Consider the following 17,780-nt stretch of genomic DNA (forward strand, 5'->3'; position numbering starts at 1 on the left):
TGATTTAATTAGCCCAAACTCCCTTTTGGTCATTTAGCTTTCAAGTCAGAAATTTAATGGGAAGATTTTTGTTAATATATAGTGAAGAGCATTTGGATATGTTCATGTAATATAGCCTTTGGAGCTGGCAGTGTTAACAAACTGATAGTGTAAGATAAATAAATCCTTCCAGTGTGCTTTCCATATAAGCACTTTTCAAACATGATTGCAGCAATAGAACGTCCATTATACAAATCTGTCCTTTTGTACTTCAAAGCATGTGTGTTTAATGCCATCATCTTTTACTAGCGCCCCAAAGGAAATTTTACATTTTACACATGCACTGGCTCATTAGCATCAATCAAACAAATTTGGATGGAATGCATGGATATCAAACAACTGGGGATGACTTCTATTTGCTTGCAACTTAATGCACAAAGTTTCCTTTTGTGGTTGTTGAATTTTTTTCAAAAGAATCCAAACGAGGGCTTCACATCTTCTGACTAAGAGTTCACACCTGAAATGTAAATGTGTGTGTTCTCGCCACAGGTGCTGACTTGCTGTGTTTATAATTATTTTGTTTCTGTTTGATATGCAGCATCCATAGTATTGTCAATCGTTACTTCAGTTTCAAGTACCACACGAGGAACCAAAGCAAATATTCTCCATATTTTGTTTTCGTGGTCCCTGTGCTGTAGGGCACTGAACTGTGTAAAACTATGAATGCTCGTAGAATAGCGGTTCAAAATGCATATATTAAGATATGCAATGGCTGTATTCTGTCATTTCAAGATGGTACTGTGCAGTTATACATCGTTTGTATATTTTGGGTGGTTTTGCGGGCTCTTGGGAATCAATCATCCAAGCAGTAAAAAAACATGGCTGTGTTTAAAATAACAACTATTTGGTTAGTGGTGCATGTACTGTATTTCAAAGCTTTCTTTAGTCTGTGGTTTTGCTTTTTTAAACTGGCCTAAATATTTTTGTATCTTTCTTTTCTTCATCTTTCCCATTTTCTTTAAATATCTCTGGAGTTCCAAGTTTTAACAAGTTATTCATTTCCACAAGCGGCTCCCTAACCTAATTAAATTGTGGGGCTTATACGACTACAGTCCTATTCTCTTTATCTTCTAGCTTGCGATGGGATTTAACTGAACTATAGAACCTGCTGAATTGTTGTGAATACTAGTTATTCATCTTTAAAGAACGAAACCTTGTTTTAAATGGCTTTTTTTTTAACTGATCCCACAGGTCTTGCAAACTTTGGGAACTGAGACCTACAGACCCAGCTCTGCATCTCAGTGTGTTGCAGGAATCGCATGTGCAGAGATCCCTGTTGTTCAATGGCCTGAGCTCATTCCTCATCTGGTTGCAAACGTAACGAACCCCAACAGCACCGAACATATGAAAGAGGCTACTTTGGAAGCTATTGGTTATATATGCCAGGATATAGTGAGTATTTTATTTTAAATTATGCTTCAAAAAAAAATATGGTAATGGTGCAGTTAAGATTCCCATTATCATGTTCTACTTCACACTGCCGTTTATGTTGCAGCCATTGCGTATTTTTCATTTTGTAAGGAGCCTGTCACTGGGAATGTTTCTAGTATGAGCTGTGTAGTGTGTATTGATCTGAAAAACTAGCATGGCCAATGGAGCGTACCTGGGTTTTAATGCACTATCGCCCTTTGGCATTGATGTATATGAGATCACACTGAAAAACAGACACTGGCCACTTTATACTTAAATAATATTTAAAAGTACTTCCAATGGAAGTGGTTTTATATTATAATATGAACTAGTTTCTGTTCTGCTCAGTCGGGTTGAATTCGGCAACAACACAGGGCATGACATTGGTGCAAGATTGCCTTTGAATTTGCCAGTCTGGCTGGAATATTCCCGCAAGGAGGGTACATAAATGCCAGCAGTTGGCTTGTATGGCTTCATGCAGTGGTGGATACAGCTTGTATGCAGCTGACAGATGCTCTTAATATTGATCACAATTAGCTCTTTTCAATCTGAGGTGCTTCCAAATGAATTGTCTATAGTGTACTTGCCATCACAGTCAACCTTGTAAAATTAATGGGGTCTTTAATTTAAGTTGAATACCAAACGTTGAACTAGATTTTCAATCTATTTTTTGAATGTTGAGGTCTTATTACCAGCATTAGAGTTTTGTGTTACGTAATATAAAAATGGTCATATCTGCAATGATGAGAAATCATGCACCACACTGATTAACTGATGTGTATGATTACAGCTGAGACAGATTGGCTGATTTTTTTCCACATTACATTAACTTTGTAATGGTAAGTTATTGTTTATACAGTGGTATTAAACTTGCACTAAATGGGTATACATTTATCTATTTGGAAAGAGAGGCAGCACTTTGGGTAGAAACTCCAGTCTTTTGACTTCAAATCTGCTCTGCTGGGCACTTTGTGTTTTGGGTGCCCATTTGCACCTTGAGCTGATGTAAGGTGACAATTCTGGACCAGTCAGAATTTCTGAATTCCCTGTAAATGAGCTAAATTTGCACACAGGGCCTCCCCATAATAGATCTTGAGAGAAGCTCATGGTGCAATCTAAAATGGCAGACCTCCATGGAAGATGACGGTGGAGTCACTATTAATTTGAGCTGAGTTTTTATGAATCATCAGAGGCTCTGAGAAAAGTATCTAATGCTTTATAGTGGCATCTTTGTGTATACTTGTGCAATATTGGGTTGAAAATTGAAGTTAGTCACTACACTAAATTCCATAGCTGTCAAGTTGTTGCATTTTAAAATGGCGAAAACCTTGCATTAACACAGACTTGAAAGTGAGCTTTTGTAATAAAATAATCTTGTGCAGTTTTAAACTACTTTGTGAAAACTAGTTAAAATGCAGGAATATATTCGAATAACCAATTAATATCAGTAATCCTAGTGAGTCTGCTCGTGGAACTTGACAGGTTAGCGCATTACATAATCTTTAAAGAATACTTCTAACATGGGCCAGAAAATGAAAGGGGAAAACTTAAAAGCTGAGCAACTTTTTTGCTTTTTCAGGACCCTGAGCAACTACAGGACAAATCGAATGAAATCCTTACTGCAATTATTCAAGGAATGCGGAAGGAGGAGCCCAGCAACAATGTGAAGTTAGCTGCAACAAATGCACTGCTCAACTCCTTGGAATTCACCAAAGCTAACTTTGACAAAGAGGTAAGAGGCCATCGTTGATGCTGTGTGGTGATACCAGCTTTTCAGCTGCATGCCACACTTGTGCGAGGATGCAGGTTTGAAAGGCATCAAACCAGGGCATTCAAGTAAAATCCCAGGGATAGATATCTGGGAATATAGCTGCATCAATGTGTTTTCACGTAGTCCTTTCCTGCTTCAGAAACTTGGTATTTTAGGTATCTGGTCTCCAGTCTGTGATGATAAACCATGCACCACGCTGCATTCCACCTGATGAAACACAATGAAATAAAGCTGAGACTTTCTGGCCATGCTTTTTACCAAAGTTTTCTGCTGACTGAGATAATGTATTGTGATTGTTTTATTCCACAAAACCTCATGACTATTCTATAACATATGCAACTAAAACTTGAATGGGGATCAGGAACTTGCTCAAAACGAGGGACAGAAGGTACGTGAAAGGATTGGGAAGAGGCTCGAGGAAGGAGAAATAAGCTAACTTTTACTGACTTACTGTGAGGCTCTAAATGTCAAGATATTAAACTCGTATGTCATCAGCCTAGGAGCAGACCTGTTTTGTAGAATTCCTTCACCAGTGATCATTCAACCCATGATGGTTATGAAGTCAAATGGATTCTACACTTGATGTCTGATCTTGGTAATTGGAAAACATGAAGGGCAAGAGCAAATGAAGATTGAGACACCAGTGTTACAGCTTGGCTTTGAATGTTCATGATTTTATGGAAATTCAATAGAATGCCATTTGTCCCTTTGTATCCAATATGACAATATCTCTACCTGATTAGTTAGTTGCATAAGTATTGCTATACATTCATCTGCTACAAAGACTGACAAGGTTAACATTTTGATACATCTTTGCAGACCTGTTTGTTTTTATTTCTTTGCAGTCTGAGAGGCACTTTATTATGCAAGTAGTTTGTGAAGCAACCCAGTGTCCCGATACAAGGGTAAGTAGTATTACATTAAATTCCATAAAATATAAAACCTTCCGATATAGTAATTTTATTGATGGAACGGATATTTTTGAATTAAACAATTGTTTCCATCTAATAGGTGCGAGTTGCTGCCTTGCAAAACTTGGTGAAGATCATGTCCCTTTATTACCAATATATGGAGACGTACATGGGTCCTGCTCTTTTCGCTGTAAGTATAATTTATATTTGAGATCTAGTTTTTGTCCTGTTTAGAGAGGTTCAATAGCAAAATATGAATCTTCATCCTCACAATCAGCCAAGCCTACTATATATTTTTATATGCAGACAGAATCTCTGGAATTTCAGATAACTATGTGCTAGATAGACATTTTCTATAATTCTATGCAGTTAAAACCGTCTTACAGCAACATACCCGTTAGCTCTATGGTAGCACACTGGTATCTGAGTCAGAAGTTTGTAGATACACGCCCCATTCCAGAGAGACAAAAACAAAAGAAATAGGAGCAGGAGTAGGCTATTCGGCCCCTCGTGCCTGCACCACTATACAATAAGATCATGGCTGATCCAACTCAACTCCACTTTCCTGCACTATTCCCATAATATTCAAAAATCTATCGATCTCTGTTTTGAATATACTCAATGACTAAGCTGCCACATCACTTTGGGGCAGAAAATTGCAAGATTTACCACCCTCTGAGTGAAGAAATTTCTCCTTATCTCTGTCCTAAATGGCTGACCCCTTATTCTGAGATACTGGCCCATGGTTCTCGACTCCCCAGCCAAGGGAAACATCCTCCTTGCATCCACCCTGTTAAACCCTGTAGGAATGTTATATGTTTCAAAGAGATCACCCCTCATTCTTATAAACTCTAGAGAATATAGGCCTAGTCTACTCAATCTCTCCTCATGGGACAATCCCCCCATCCCTGGAATCAGTCTGGTGAACCTTCTCTCTATGGCAAGTATATCCTTCCTTTGGTAAGGAGACCAAAACTGTACACAATACTCCAGGTGTGGTCCCACCAGGGCCCTATATAACTGCAGTAAGATATCTTTACTCTTATACTCAAATCCTCTTGTAATAAAGACCAACATACCATTTGCTTTCTTAATTGCATGTTAACCTTCAGTGATTTGTGTACAAGGACACCCAGGTCCCGCTGAACACCAACATTTCCCAATCTCTCGCCATTTAAAAAAAAAAATGCTCTGCTTTTCTATTTTTCCTCTCCAAAGTGGATAACTTCACATTTCTCCACATTGTTCCATTTGCCATGTTCTTGCCTGAGCACGGAATCAAGGCTGATACATCAGTACAGTACTGAGGAAGTTCTGCATTGTTAGTGCCGTCTTTCGAATGAGATGTTAAACTGAGGCCTACTCAGATGGACATAATATATTCCATAGCACGACTGGAGTACGCGCAGGGGAGATCCCCCAGTGACCTGGCCGACACCGCTTAAAAACAGAATTTCTGGTCATTTAACCCCGTGCCGTTTGTGGGATCTTGGCGTGTGAAAATTGACTGCTGCAGTCATCTACATTACAACAGTAGCTGCACTTCAAAATTGGCTGTGAAGTGCTTTGGGATATCCTAAGGATGTGGAAGGCAGCATATAAATAAAAGTTATTTCTTTAGAAAACCAAGGATGCTATGCTGCATTACCTCACACTACTGTCGAAATGTAATGTTGAATTAATTTCTCGACATGCTACCCAAAAAATGAATTTAGATAAAATAGATTGCTTATTCTGTTGCTAGTTTCCAGTCTAATGAGATGATCCACCGTGCCAACTGGAAGCTGATTTGTATCGTGCCATGAAGCTTAGAATTACCAACCAATCATGTCTTTTCCAAATATACCATGAGATACCCACAAAAAGCTGACAGCTTTTGTATTTAATATATTAAATGTATTTAAATTATGCTATTGCTGTCAGAAGGTTACTTTGATTTGATCCAAATTTAATATTGTAAAGCTGCAGCATAAATTAAAGTTTATCGAGTAAATCTTGTGATGTGTACCATATAATTTAAGTATTGGAGCTGGCACCATTTTTAGTCTAAACTGACATTAACATTTAAAAGTACAAGTTTTCATTTGCCATTACTGTGTTCAGGTAAGGTGGACCAAGTATTGACCATGTATTCCATTTTTTTTTAAATTGCAAATTTGGTGATGTGGGTTTATGACCAAATAATCTTATTAGACATGGGATAGCCACTTGCATTTTTATGCCTCCGTGAATGGATTAGTGAACTTTGATAGTTTGCTTCAATATTATTTTAATTTGGGCCTGCTCTCAAAGTCCATTGTATATTACTAGTGCAGCCATCAATCGATCCATGATCAGCCATGATCTTATTGAATGGTGGTGCAGGCTCGAAGGGCAGAATGGCCTACTCCTGCACCTATTTTCTATGTTTCTATGAGCACCTGCACCTATTTTCTATGTTTCTGAGCAAGTAATTGTATTAAATGTCTATCAAAGTTTTAACTTTCTATTTTTTTACAATTCTGAAAAACCCTCAAGATTACCATTGAAGCGATGAAGAGTGATATTGATGAGGTAGCTCTACAAGGAATTGAATTCTGGTCCAATGTCTGCGATGAGGAAATGGATCTTGCTATAGAAGCTTCAGAGGTACGTTTAAACAGTGTACTACAAAATCTTAAATTATATTTAGAACCACTTTAACTCAAACTTAATTCTCAGTCTGTTTCTGACTGCTTTCCCTTTTATTTAAAAAAAAAAGTCTTCCCTGTGTGTGCAAGCCCGAGATTACTTGCTCTTTGCACACACATAGGCATGAAGTGATCACAAAATGCTAGAAAATCTTCCTTTAGAAGAGATGTTAAGCCAAGGCCACATCTGCCCCCTTGGGAGTAAGCGTTTTTATTTTTAAAATCATTATTATCACGCCAAATCGTTTTGCCTCGTTCAGGTGAAAGAGATGTGTGGTTTCAGATGTTTAATCGCCACTGAAGTCAATATAAGAAACACTTTTTCCTGCAAGTTCAAACACACACAGAGTTGGCTGTTAGTCTATGATGATAAACCATGCACCACGCTGAAACTGTTCAGTTGATGAATATATTGAAACAATTCTGAGACTTGATTTGCCAAGCTTTCAATGAGTATTTGAAGCTAGTTTGTGTTCAGTACTGCACTACTAAAAGGAGTGGTTGTTAACTCTTAAGAATTTCAGTTAGGAATCTTGTATTTTCTATTTTTTATAAGCAATTTACATTCATTTTACTTCATTTTTATACAGGCAGCAGAACAGGGAAGACCTCCTGAGCACACGAGTAAATTCTATGCCAAGGGAGCGCTGCAGTACTTGGTTCCCATTCTTACCCAGACACTGACCAAACAGGTAACTGTAAGACATTGGGTGAACTTATGTGATGCCTTTTTGATTCACGTTTGCAATCATGCTATTTTCATTTCAATTAGAATTTGATGGTGTGATAAACAGCAAAATACCTTGCAGCTAAGTTCTTCCTGTAACTCTTCATTTAATTTCTATGTGTCGCATGCTTGTAATTGCTTTTATATAATCAGTAAAAAAAAATCCTAACTCAGCTGTGGAACACTACATGGTGCATAACGTACTCTTCTTCTGAAGTGCAGCTTTGTATAAGTTAAGTGTGTCCCTTTTTAAGACAAAGGACTTAATCGCTGTATATTCTTGCAATCAACTCTTAGATGACCCCTTTGTCAATTAGAGGTGAGGCTGGCTTTTTTTTTTAAATAAAAAAAAAAAATTAATTCTTGAAGTCTGTTAAGCTATTTTGCAATGCGAGCTGATTTTTCTCTTGGATTGAAAATACGCTGTTTTTTTTTAGTTTTGCATCTAAGTGTGTGATGAGCATGGCTATTTTTTCAGAATTTTGTATATATTTTATACAATAGTTGGAAGTGTGTTCACGGTAAGTGGGATAATGTGCAGTTTTAAAGGTCGTGTAGTACAGAATATATTCTAAGTTGAAGGTGTGTCCCTTTTAAGACCATAGTTTAATTCCTGTTGCCTAAATGTTGGGTGAGGACAAGTTTAATTGCTGCCTCGGCTGCAATCACAATCCTAGCTGCTTTGTTTTGTCATTACGAGGGTCACTCAGATATTTTCGCTCCTGTATCAAATAACTGTCCTTATTCCTTTTCTTTCCTCCTCCCTTTCCACTGTATCTATAATAGTCTTGTCCATAACACACACGTCCTCCCAGTGTTAAGCTTGCTGACACAATTGAACTTGCCTATTTGTTTCCCTTGCCTCCGATTGTACTTCATTGGCTATAAAGCGCTTCGGGACATCCTGAGGTCGTGAATGGTCGTAAATGCAAATGTTTCTTAAATCTTCAAAGTAGGTGGTTTTATTGAACACTTGTTTCCTAGTTCTGTCTCGAGCATGTTCTCCAGAGCACTACTTGCCTTGGAGCTAAGTGATCCTGTACCACAATGCTGTCTGCTCCTTCTTGATGCAGTTTGCTCATTTGAGTTGTAAAACTATCTGGTTTTTTTCAAAATAAATTTTAAAAAGTCATTTATTGGTGTGTGCTTCTAACTGGGAGCCTTACAACCCTAGCAGATAATATATTGTGCGTTCCACAGTATAACTCCCATCCTTATGAGAGTATCGTCTTTCTTGCCACGAAGGATCGCACGGGAGATAATGTACATATATACATACGGGTATATACTTGACATGTCTTTTGTCTGTTTGGTACACTTTCAGAATTGTACCAGCTGATTGGCACAAATCTCATTCATAAAAGAACAAAAAAATCAGGACTATGGATCTAGAGCAGGGAAGAGTGGCTGACCACCTACCAATGAGGAACTATTGAGCATCTTTGAAAGGAAATAGAGAATGAGTAGTGAGGAAAATATCGGTAAAAGACAAGCTGATCATGTTGCTCCAAATAGTTGCTGGGCATCTTGGTTGCCATCTTGTTTCTGCTAACAGCTTTAACTGAAAATAGGGTTTGTAACATCAGACACTTAAAAAAAAAAAATCACTAAAAAAAAATCATTGAACTTAGTTATACAATTGTGTTCGACATGCCTGTAACACTGTTTTTTGTCGAAGACCTTGTGCTTGTGTAGGAAACCTGATCTTTGAGTTCTCGCAAGTTCCAAGACCCATCTCTGTTAGGTGAGGAGATTGCTGCTAACAGACTCTCGCTCCCAGCATGCACCTGCGCATACAAACTTTCTGTTAGGATTGCCAGCAAGACTAACCATTTACAGAGCCGTCCAGGACTTGCTATTTGTATAGGACTTGCTATTTGCTTCTCCCCATACAAATTACTAATAAAAAGCCACAGGGAACCATTCTTTTTGTAAAGTGAGAAGCTGGAATCTCTTTTTATACATAAATCAAACAGGCTAAAGCATGGAACATTTTTGCAGGTGATTTTCCGGGGTATTGGAGGGGGTGGGGGGGCGGTTGTGTTGCTGTATTCTGGGAGTTTACAGCATGTTAGGCGTGATGCATCAAATGAATGTGGAATCGTTTATATTTTTTTAATGTATTATAGATGTAAGCAGCCACTGTTTTAGAGGTCAAAGCAGTTGTTCATAGATTTATTTATGCAAGTGTGGTGTTGAGTACAGTACTTGAAAAAGTAATTATTTCATGACCTGAGAAGGCTTCATAAACTTCTTTCCAAGTTCTTGCACCACCCCACATCCTTTTGCAAGGAAGTAACCTCTGACAGATTGCGGCCTTGTTCCCACCATGTTTGAATGCAGAACAAGACAAGTAGATCCAAGTAGATTGTAAGCCTCAATTCAAGGCATTTATAAATATAATGGTTTCTATTTTGAACCACCTAATTTTCCGATTGTTGTCAACTTGTCAATCGAAGTTGACACCGAAATTGGGTTAGATTGTATTTTTTCCATTTTTGTGTCCACTAATTGAAAGTACTGAGGTGGCATGATGACAGATTTGAATATGCACATGTTCAGTTGGTTCTTGACGATTACATTGCTGGGTTGCACTACTTTTATTTAAAATCTTTCATCCTTTCACTATTAGGATGAAAACGATGACGATGATGACTGGAATCCATGCAAAGCTGCTGGTGTTTGCCTCATGCTGCTGGCAACTTGCTGTGAGGATGACATCGTCCCACACATACTTCCATTTATCAAGGAGCACATCAAAAATCCGGACTGGAGGTACAGAGATGCAGCAGTGATGGCATTTGGCTCTATTCTGGAAGGACCTGAACCCAATCAACTAAAACCACTAGTGATACAGGTATTATCCTACTGCCATTACATTTCCAGTCATCACACTGCTGAAACTACTAGACTGTGTCCTAAATACTTCCCCTTGATGTTATTGGGCAGCCGTGGTTTATAAATATAAATGAAACTTGGATCTTAAGAGGGTCGAGTATACAGGTACTCGTCTAATTGTTCTAAAATTTGCTCAGAAAATCAGTCAGCCAAACTTGCTTGGGTTAGGATGTTTTTGTATGTTTGTAGGGGAATGATGTGTTGAAGGTCTTGCCGGATTGGACTGATTGAGTACATTTAATTGTGCGTTTTATCGGTTAACTGAAGTAGAAATTTTGTTGAACCACGAGCACCATAAAGTGGTGGGAAGCAAGTTGATGGGCTTCGATTTTACCACTGCCGAGTTCCTGTTTTCAACTGCGTGGCTGGGAGCTGCCAGGTCTTGCTACAATTGTAACGCTGATTTAAAAGCTGGTTATCTTTCTGGACATAGTCGGTTTCTGCTCCAGGAAACTAACTTGGTTGGATTTGAGTCCTCTGGATTGAATTATAATTTTTCTGACTCTTCTTCAATATGATCAGTCGGAGGGTGTGTCTGAAGGTGGGAATGTTTTCTCTCTGCACCATGGATTGCTGACCTCTGACAGGATCTGCTTCGGCATGGAAATTGTCCAGAGCGTTGACTTTTGGTGAGGAGTCATTCTTGAGCGATGATGTGACTTGCTATTGTGGCAGTGAAATTAGGCTTTGAAACTGTTCTTTACACTGAAATTTTCAAGTTAATCTCCAAAGGTAACACTAGAATAGCGCACGCTCACAGCGGTGATAAGTTATTGCAAGACTTCAGTCATTTCAAACTATAGAATCAAAGTTGTGACATGTAAATACTTTGGCTAGAATTCTAGAATAGTCACAGCATAGAAGGAGGCCGTTTGGCTCAATGAGCCCGTGCCGGCTCTCTGCAAGAGTATTTCAGCTAGTCCCACTATCCACCCTTTCCCCATAGCCCTGTAAAAGATTTTCCTTCAGGTACTTATCCAACTCACTTTTGAAAGCCACAATTGAATCTGCCTCCTCCACTCCTTTTCAGGCAGTGCATTCCAGATCGTAACACCTCGCTGCGTTTATTTTTTTTTAAGTTTTACCACTGGGCACTTTTGGTTCTTCTGCCAATCACTTTAAATCGTGTCCTCTGTTTCTCGACCCTTCCGCCAATGGGTACAGTTTCTCTCTGTTAGCCACTGTGTGTAAAAGTCCTCGATAGTTGGTGTCATTGTTTATAAATTAATTTCTAATTGCAGGCAATGCCCACGCTGATAGAGCTAATGAAAGATCCTAGTGTCGTGGTTCGGGATACTACGGCCTGGACTGTGGGCCGGATTTGTGAGCTGCTTCCTGAGGCTGCCATCAATGACATGTACCTGGCCCCTCTACTGCAGTGTCTAATCGAAGGTCTGGGAGCTGAACCTCGAGTGGCTTCTAATGTTTGTTGGGTAAGTCGCTTGTTGAACAGAAAGCTGCGTGGAAATTATTTTAATAAGTTATTTGACATCTGCTTGATGCTAATCTATACTGATAAAATTGAGTTTTTATAACCCACAAAAAGTGACGGGTTGGCATAATTGCTTTACACTTTTGAGTAAAGTTTTGAAGGTTACTTCAATTCATTCATTTAATGCCTCTATCGGGTTTGCAAAAAGAAAGTGTTTGTACTACAAAATATTACCTCCAGACTTGATTCAAATAAATGATTAGTTACATTGTAAATGTTCAAATAGTTTATATTTTTATATAAAGACTGGTCATTAGTAAGGAGTTTATGGTGAAGTGATACTAAATAGAGATTTTATGTAAGAAGAACAAATGTTATTAATGAGAAGCAATGTCAGCTGGGAGGTGTAACTATCAAGTCTAGCTGTAAATTTAAATGTTAACCATTGAGTATCATTATTAAACTGTATTTGCAAATACCATTTCATTTTATGACCCAGCAACTTTTGATGTGCATTTGCAAAAGACAAGTGTGACTTGGTTCCTTGTGCACATGTTTGGTTTCAAAGAAAGTATCTTTGTAACCTAGTTACCAGCCAGAAAAATTAGTCTAACCGTGCTACAAGCCCACTAACTATATTGGAGTTCCATTGACGGCCCAGTGATGCACCACCTGTTGAGCATCCTAGGTTCCATCCTTGTCTCTGAATTTTCAGGACTCAAATGAGTTTTTACAGCTGTTTGCAGTCCAGGTTCCTTCTGGGAAAAGTATGTGCGAAGAGATGATGGGTGAAGCCAAGATCTGGCTCTGCTCTGGTACCCTGAGAGATCATACAGACTGCCAGCACTCACTGTCAATCATAATAGATGGGGAATGGTCACTTGGGCAAGATACCAGAGGGCAGATAGTACCCATCAATGTTCCCGTCAAGCTGCATGGCTACGTCGCAGTCTGAAGGTCCCACACATGCCGCTTGCCAGCTTTTAAATGGCAAAAATAGCACATGTACGATAATTTGAAGGGGCCATGGAAGAAATTAGCGGGGACATTGGTACCCATGGAATATCCCAGTTTGAGCCAGTATTTGAGAGAGGGAGGAGATGGGAATTGGGGGTTAGAGCGATAAACATTAATGACTGAGTCAACTGCAGAGTTAGTGCCTTGTGAGGATCTTTGTGCCTGTAATTCATCATTCTACCAATTATTGCTCTTCCCCCTCCCTCTTTCTCCTTGCAAGATTAACTTAAACCCGACAAAACTGTTGCAATTAGCCCTTTTAATTAGTAAACTTTTAAAATCTCTAATTGTAGTCTGACCATTTTTCACAGGCATTCTCCAGTTTAGCAGAAGCTGCTTATGAAGCTGCAGATGTGGCAGACGATCAGGAAGAACCAGCAACATACTGTTTGTCGTCATCATTTGAATTGATAGTGCAGAAACTGTTGGAAACTACTGACCGGTAGGAAAAGTTCCTTGTTCCTTTCCTTAATGTGTGTTCGCTCTTAGTGATTTAGGCAGTCTGCTGTTAAGTTAGATTTGTAGCTTTCTTCTTGCAACTGATATTATCGCTCACGATTGGATTTCGTTACTACAGCATAAACCACATTGGAGCAATTGCCACAAATTTTTGAATCTCAAATTCTCAATATTGTATAGCTGCTTACGGTTTAGTACTTTGCAGTGGCGTGGTTTGACAATTGACGTTACAATTTGCAATCGTATGAGTTACTGCATGTAATTATTGTACTATTGGGTTATTCTGGTAGTGGTCTTCGATTTGGATGTTGAATCGCTTTATATCTTAATTGTTCTTACTGTATCTAATGGTTCTGAAAATGTAGATTTGTTCCACTAAATAAAATGCTCTTCTTTAGGCCTGATGGACACCAGAATAACTTGAGGAGTGCTGCATATGAGGCACTGATGGAGATAGTCAAGAACAGTGCCAAGGACTGCTACCCAGCAGTGCAGAAAACAACTCTGGTCATCATGGAAAGGCTACAGCAAGTATTGCAGATGGAGGTATGTGGAGTACACGTGCAGGGTGACACCAACCTACTAACTTTTTTTGGTTTTTTTAAAACCTTTTCGCCTGCCACATTTTATCTTAAATTTCCATTCTTGCACAAAATTTTTACTGTGGGAAGATTGAAATGATTGCAAATGGAGTTGTGTGGGGTGTAAGTCGGTGTGGTGTACATAAAAGCTTTCGCTGACTATTCCCGTCGAGGTTAAACAGATATACTTCTGTGTCCAATTCTTCCATGTTCTGAATACTGTGGGCGACAAATGTTTTCCCACAGTTTAATGACTGATCAACTGCAGCCAAAGTGCCAATAGGAGAACTGAATACCCAAAGTTATAATCTCATTATGTACTTTTTGCTGTTTAACCTGTCTCAGCTACACAATTCCCGTTCACATTCTTTGAGATTTCTTTGGCAAAAGTGCTTTAAAATATTTGAGCATTTGAGAAATATAATGGGGGGGGGGGGAGGAGCGGAGATTAATTGAGAATTGTAGGTGAAAGCCCATATCCTGCGACTGAATGGCAAAGCACACATCCATGCCTAAAATTGCTCCCTTGAAGTGATGTAACATTGATGTAGATACAAAGTCTGCAGGGAGATTTAAAGAAGTGATTAAATACAAAAAATAGTGGGTGCAATATTATTTAACCTATACATTTACTGATCCAGTCATTATTGTCTGACTTTCTGAGAACTATTTGCTGCGTTTCCTCTGGCAAATAGGAAGCAAAAAGATACCAACATGCAAATATGATGGACAAGAAAAGACCAACTGACCCACTGGCCTTTCCCATACAGTCATGATGCAACTGAGCATTGTGACCCCTCACCCATCAATAACCACATAATCTGAGAGATGCAAATAAAATAGAAAAATCCACAATGAGACACGTCACACAATAGCCCATCTATCTTTTGTATGCTGAAAGATGTTCTATTGCAAATGATAATAGAAGTCCTTACTTACTGTGTTCCTAACCCAGATGAGACTGCGCATAGGGAGGTTAAAGTAACAGTGACCTCAGTCTTTAGTAAGACACTCCAGAGTGATGAACAGGCCTTAGATGTGCTGCCGGCTTATATACAGTGCTCCCAAGGGATGCTGGGATCCCTTGGGACTTCAGGGGATGCGCTCCCTGGTGATGGAACATGGGAGTGCATGCTTTACAGATATACAACATTACTAATCTTGTTTTTTGTTCCATTCAGTCTCATATTCAAAGTACCTCAGACAGAATTCAGTACAATGATCTTCAATCGCTGCTGTGTGCGGGAGTCTTTCTTTCCCTGGTGGACCACTTTGGTACAAATGTCTGTTCTGGTGTGTTGGCTGTGCCCTTGCTGGGCTGATGTGTTGTTGGCCCTGCAAGGCTGCTGGGTGAACCTGGCCTTGCTAGTCTGTTGGGTGTGATGGATTCGATTTCCTGGTCCGGGGTGGTGTCGTTGATCCTTTGGGTGTGTGTTGTGGGCTCGAAAAAAGGTGGTATCTGCTGTGGGTTGTTCAGGGCAGTCTGTGAACTGCAGCCTTGTTTGGTCCAGGTGCTTTCTGCAAATCTGTCCATTGTCTAGTTTGACTACAAGCACCCTACTCCCTTCTTTAGCTATCACCGTGCCCGCGATCCACTTGGGACCATGTCCATAGTTTAGCACATAGGGTCATTCAGATCAATTTCCTGTGACACAGTGGCGCAACCATCGTTTACATTTTGTTGCTGCCACCTGCTCTCTACCTGATCATGCAGGTTGGGGTGAACCAACGAGAGTCTGGTTTTAAGTGTCCTTTTCATGAACAGCTCAGCCGGGGGTACCCCTGTGAGCGAGTGGGATCTCGTGCGGTAGCTGAGCAGTACTCTGGACAGGTGGATTTGGAATGTGCCTTCTGTGACTCGTTTAAGGCTCTGTTTGATTGTACTGCCCGCTCTGCCTGCCCATTGGAGGCTAGTTTAAACGGGGCCGAGGTGACATGTTTGATCCCATTGCGGGTCATGAATTCTTTAAATTCGGCACTGGTGAAACATGGCCTGTTGTCACTGACCAGTATGTCAGGCAGGCTGTGGGTGGCAAACATGGCCCTCAGGCTTTCAATGGTGGCGGTGACGGTGGTTCCCAACATTATTTCACATTCAATCCATTTTGAAAAAGCATCCACCACCACAAGGAACATTTTACCGAGAAATGGATCCTCGACCATGGTCTGGAGGATCAGGACCACAAACTTAGTGGTGCCTCACTGGGCGGGTTGCTCAACTGAGCACACACGCTGCATTGCCGTACAGAGGACTCTAAGTCAGAGTTGATACCGGGCCACCACACGTGGGATCTGGCTATCTCTTTCATCATTATACCCGGGTGTGTGCTGTGGAGATCCGAGATGAACGTCTCCCTGCCCTTTTTGGGTAGCACTATGCGGTTACCCAACAACAGGCAGTCTGCCTGAATGGACAGCTCGTCCTTTCGCTGCTGGAACGGCTTGATTAGCTCTTGCATTTCAACGGGATGCTGGCCCAGCTTCCATGCAGTGCACAGTTTTTTTTACTAGGGACAGCAGAGGATCTTGGCTGGTCCAAGTCCTAATCTGGCGGGCCGTGACAGGTGATTTATCATTTTCAAACGCTTCCATGACCATCAACAAGTCTGCGGGCTGCGCCATTTCCACCCCCGTGTTGGGCAATGGTAGCTGACTTAGAACATCCGCACAGTTCTCGGTGCCTGGCCTGTGGCGGATGGTATAGTTATACGCTGATGGCGCGAGTGCCCACCTTTTGTATGCAGGCTGAGGCAGTAGTATTTATCCCTTTGTTTACAGCGAACAGGGATATGAGGAGCTTGTGATCGGTTTCCAGCTCAAATTTGAGGTCAAACAGGTACTGATGCATGTTCTTTACCCCGAACACACACACACTAATGCCTCTTTCTCAATCATCCTGTAGGCCCTCTCGGCCTTAGACAAGCTCCTGGAGGCATAGGTGACAGGTTGCAACTTCCCCGCAACGTTAGCTTATTGTAATACAAACCCGACTCTGTACAACGATGCATCACATGCTAGCACAAGTCTTTTACACAGGTTATATAATACAGGCAGCTTGTTGGAGCATAAAATCTTTCTGGCTTTCTCAAAAGCAATTACTTGTTTTTTTGCCCATACCCAGTTCTCACCTTTCTGCAATAACACATGTAGGGGCTCTAAGAGGGTGCTTAATCCCGGTAGGAAGTTACCAAAATAGTTGAGTCCCAGGAACGACCGCAGCTCCGTGACATTCTGTGGCCTGGGCGTGTTCCTGATTGCCTCTGTCTTGGCGTCTGTGGGTTGAATGCCGTCTGCTGCGATCTTTCTCCCCAAAAACTCCACTTCTGTTGCCATGAAGATGCATTTCGACCTCTTCAGCCGCAGCCCTACACGATCCAGTCGCTGGAGGACCTCCTCCAGGTTTTGTAGGTGCTCGACGGAGTCCCGACCCGTGACCAATATGTTGTCCTGAAAAACCACCGTGCGTGGTACCGACTTGAGTAGGCTCTTCATGATTCTCTGGAAGATCGCTGCAGCCGACCGAATTCCAAATGGGCATCTGTTGTAGATGAACAGTCCTTTGTGCGTGTTGATGCAGGTGATGCTCTTCGAAGACTCCTCCAGCTCCTGCGTCACGTAGGCCGAAGTGAGGTCGAGCTTGGTGAACGTCTTGCCCCCTGCCAGCGTCGCAAATAGGTCGTCTGCCTGAGGTAGCGGGTATTGGTCCTGTAGCGAGAGAGGATTAATAGTTACTTTATAATCGCTGCAAATCCTGACCGTGCCATCACTTTTGAGTACTGGAACAATCGGGCTGACCCACTCGCTGAATTCCACTGGGTAGATGATGCCCTTGCGTTGAAGCCTTTCCAGCTTGATTTCCCCACACT

General features: G+C 40.7%; 1 protein-coding gene across 1 annotated transcript in view; it reads left to right on the plus strand.

Moving 5' to 3' along the window:
• kpnb1 (karyopherin (importin) beta 1) overlaps positions 1 to 17,780 on the plus strand; it is a 47,647-nt gene that overhangs the window by 15,212 nt on the left and 14,655 nt on the right. Inside the window, exons 4-13 of the mRNA XM_070864547.1 lie at positions 1,231 to 1,431; positions 3,029 to 3,181; positions 4,066 to 4,125; positions 4,232 to 4,321; positions 6,649 to 6,759; positions 7,391 to 7,492; positions 10,160 to 10,384; positions 11,667 to 11,858; positions 13,186 to 13,316; positions 13,732 to 13,879. Coding sequence (XP_070720648.1) covers positions 1,231 to 1,431; positions 3,029 to 3,181; positions 4,066 to 4,125; positions 4,232 to 4,321; positions 6,649 to 6,759; positions 7,391 to 7,492; positions 10,160 to 10,384; positions 11,667 to 11,858; positions 13,186 to 13,316; positions 13,732 to 13,879 — 1,413 coding nt within the window. The remainder of the gene's footprint in view (positions 1 to 1,230; positions 1,432 to 3,028; positions 3,182 to 4,065; positions 4,126 to 4,231; positions 4,322 to 6,648; positions 6,760 to 7,390; positions 7,493 to 10,159; positions 10,385 to 11,666; positions 11,859 to 13,185; positions 13,317 to 13,731; positions 13,880 to 17,780) is intronic.

Source organism: Pristiophorus japonicus, chromosome 21, assembly GCF_044704955.1.
Source record: "Pristiophorus japonicus isolate sPriJap1 chromosome 21, sPriJap1.hap1, whole genome shotgun sequence".
NCBI classification, from domain to species: domain Eukaryota; kingdom Metazoa; phylum Chordata; class Chondrichthyes; family Pristiophoridae; genus Pristiophorus; species Pristiophorus japonicus.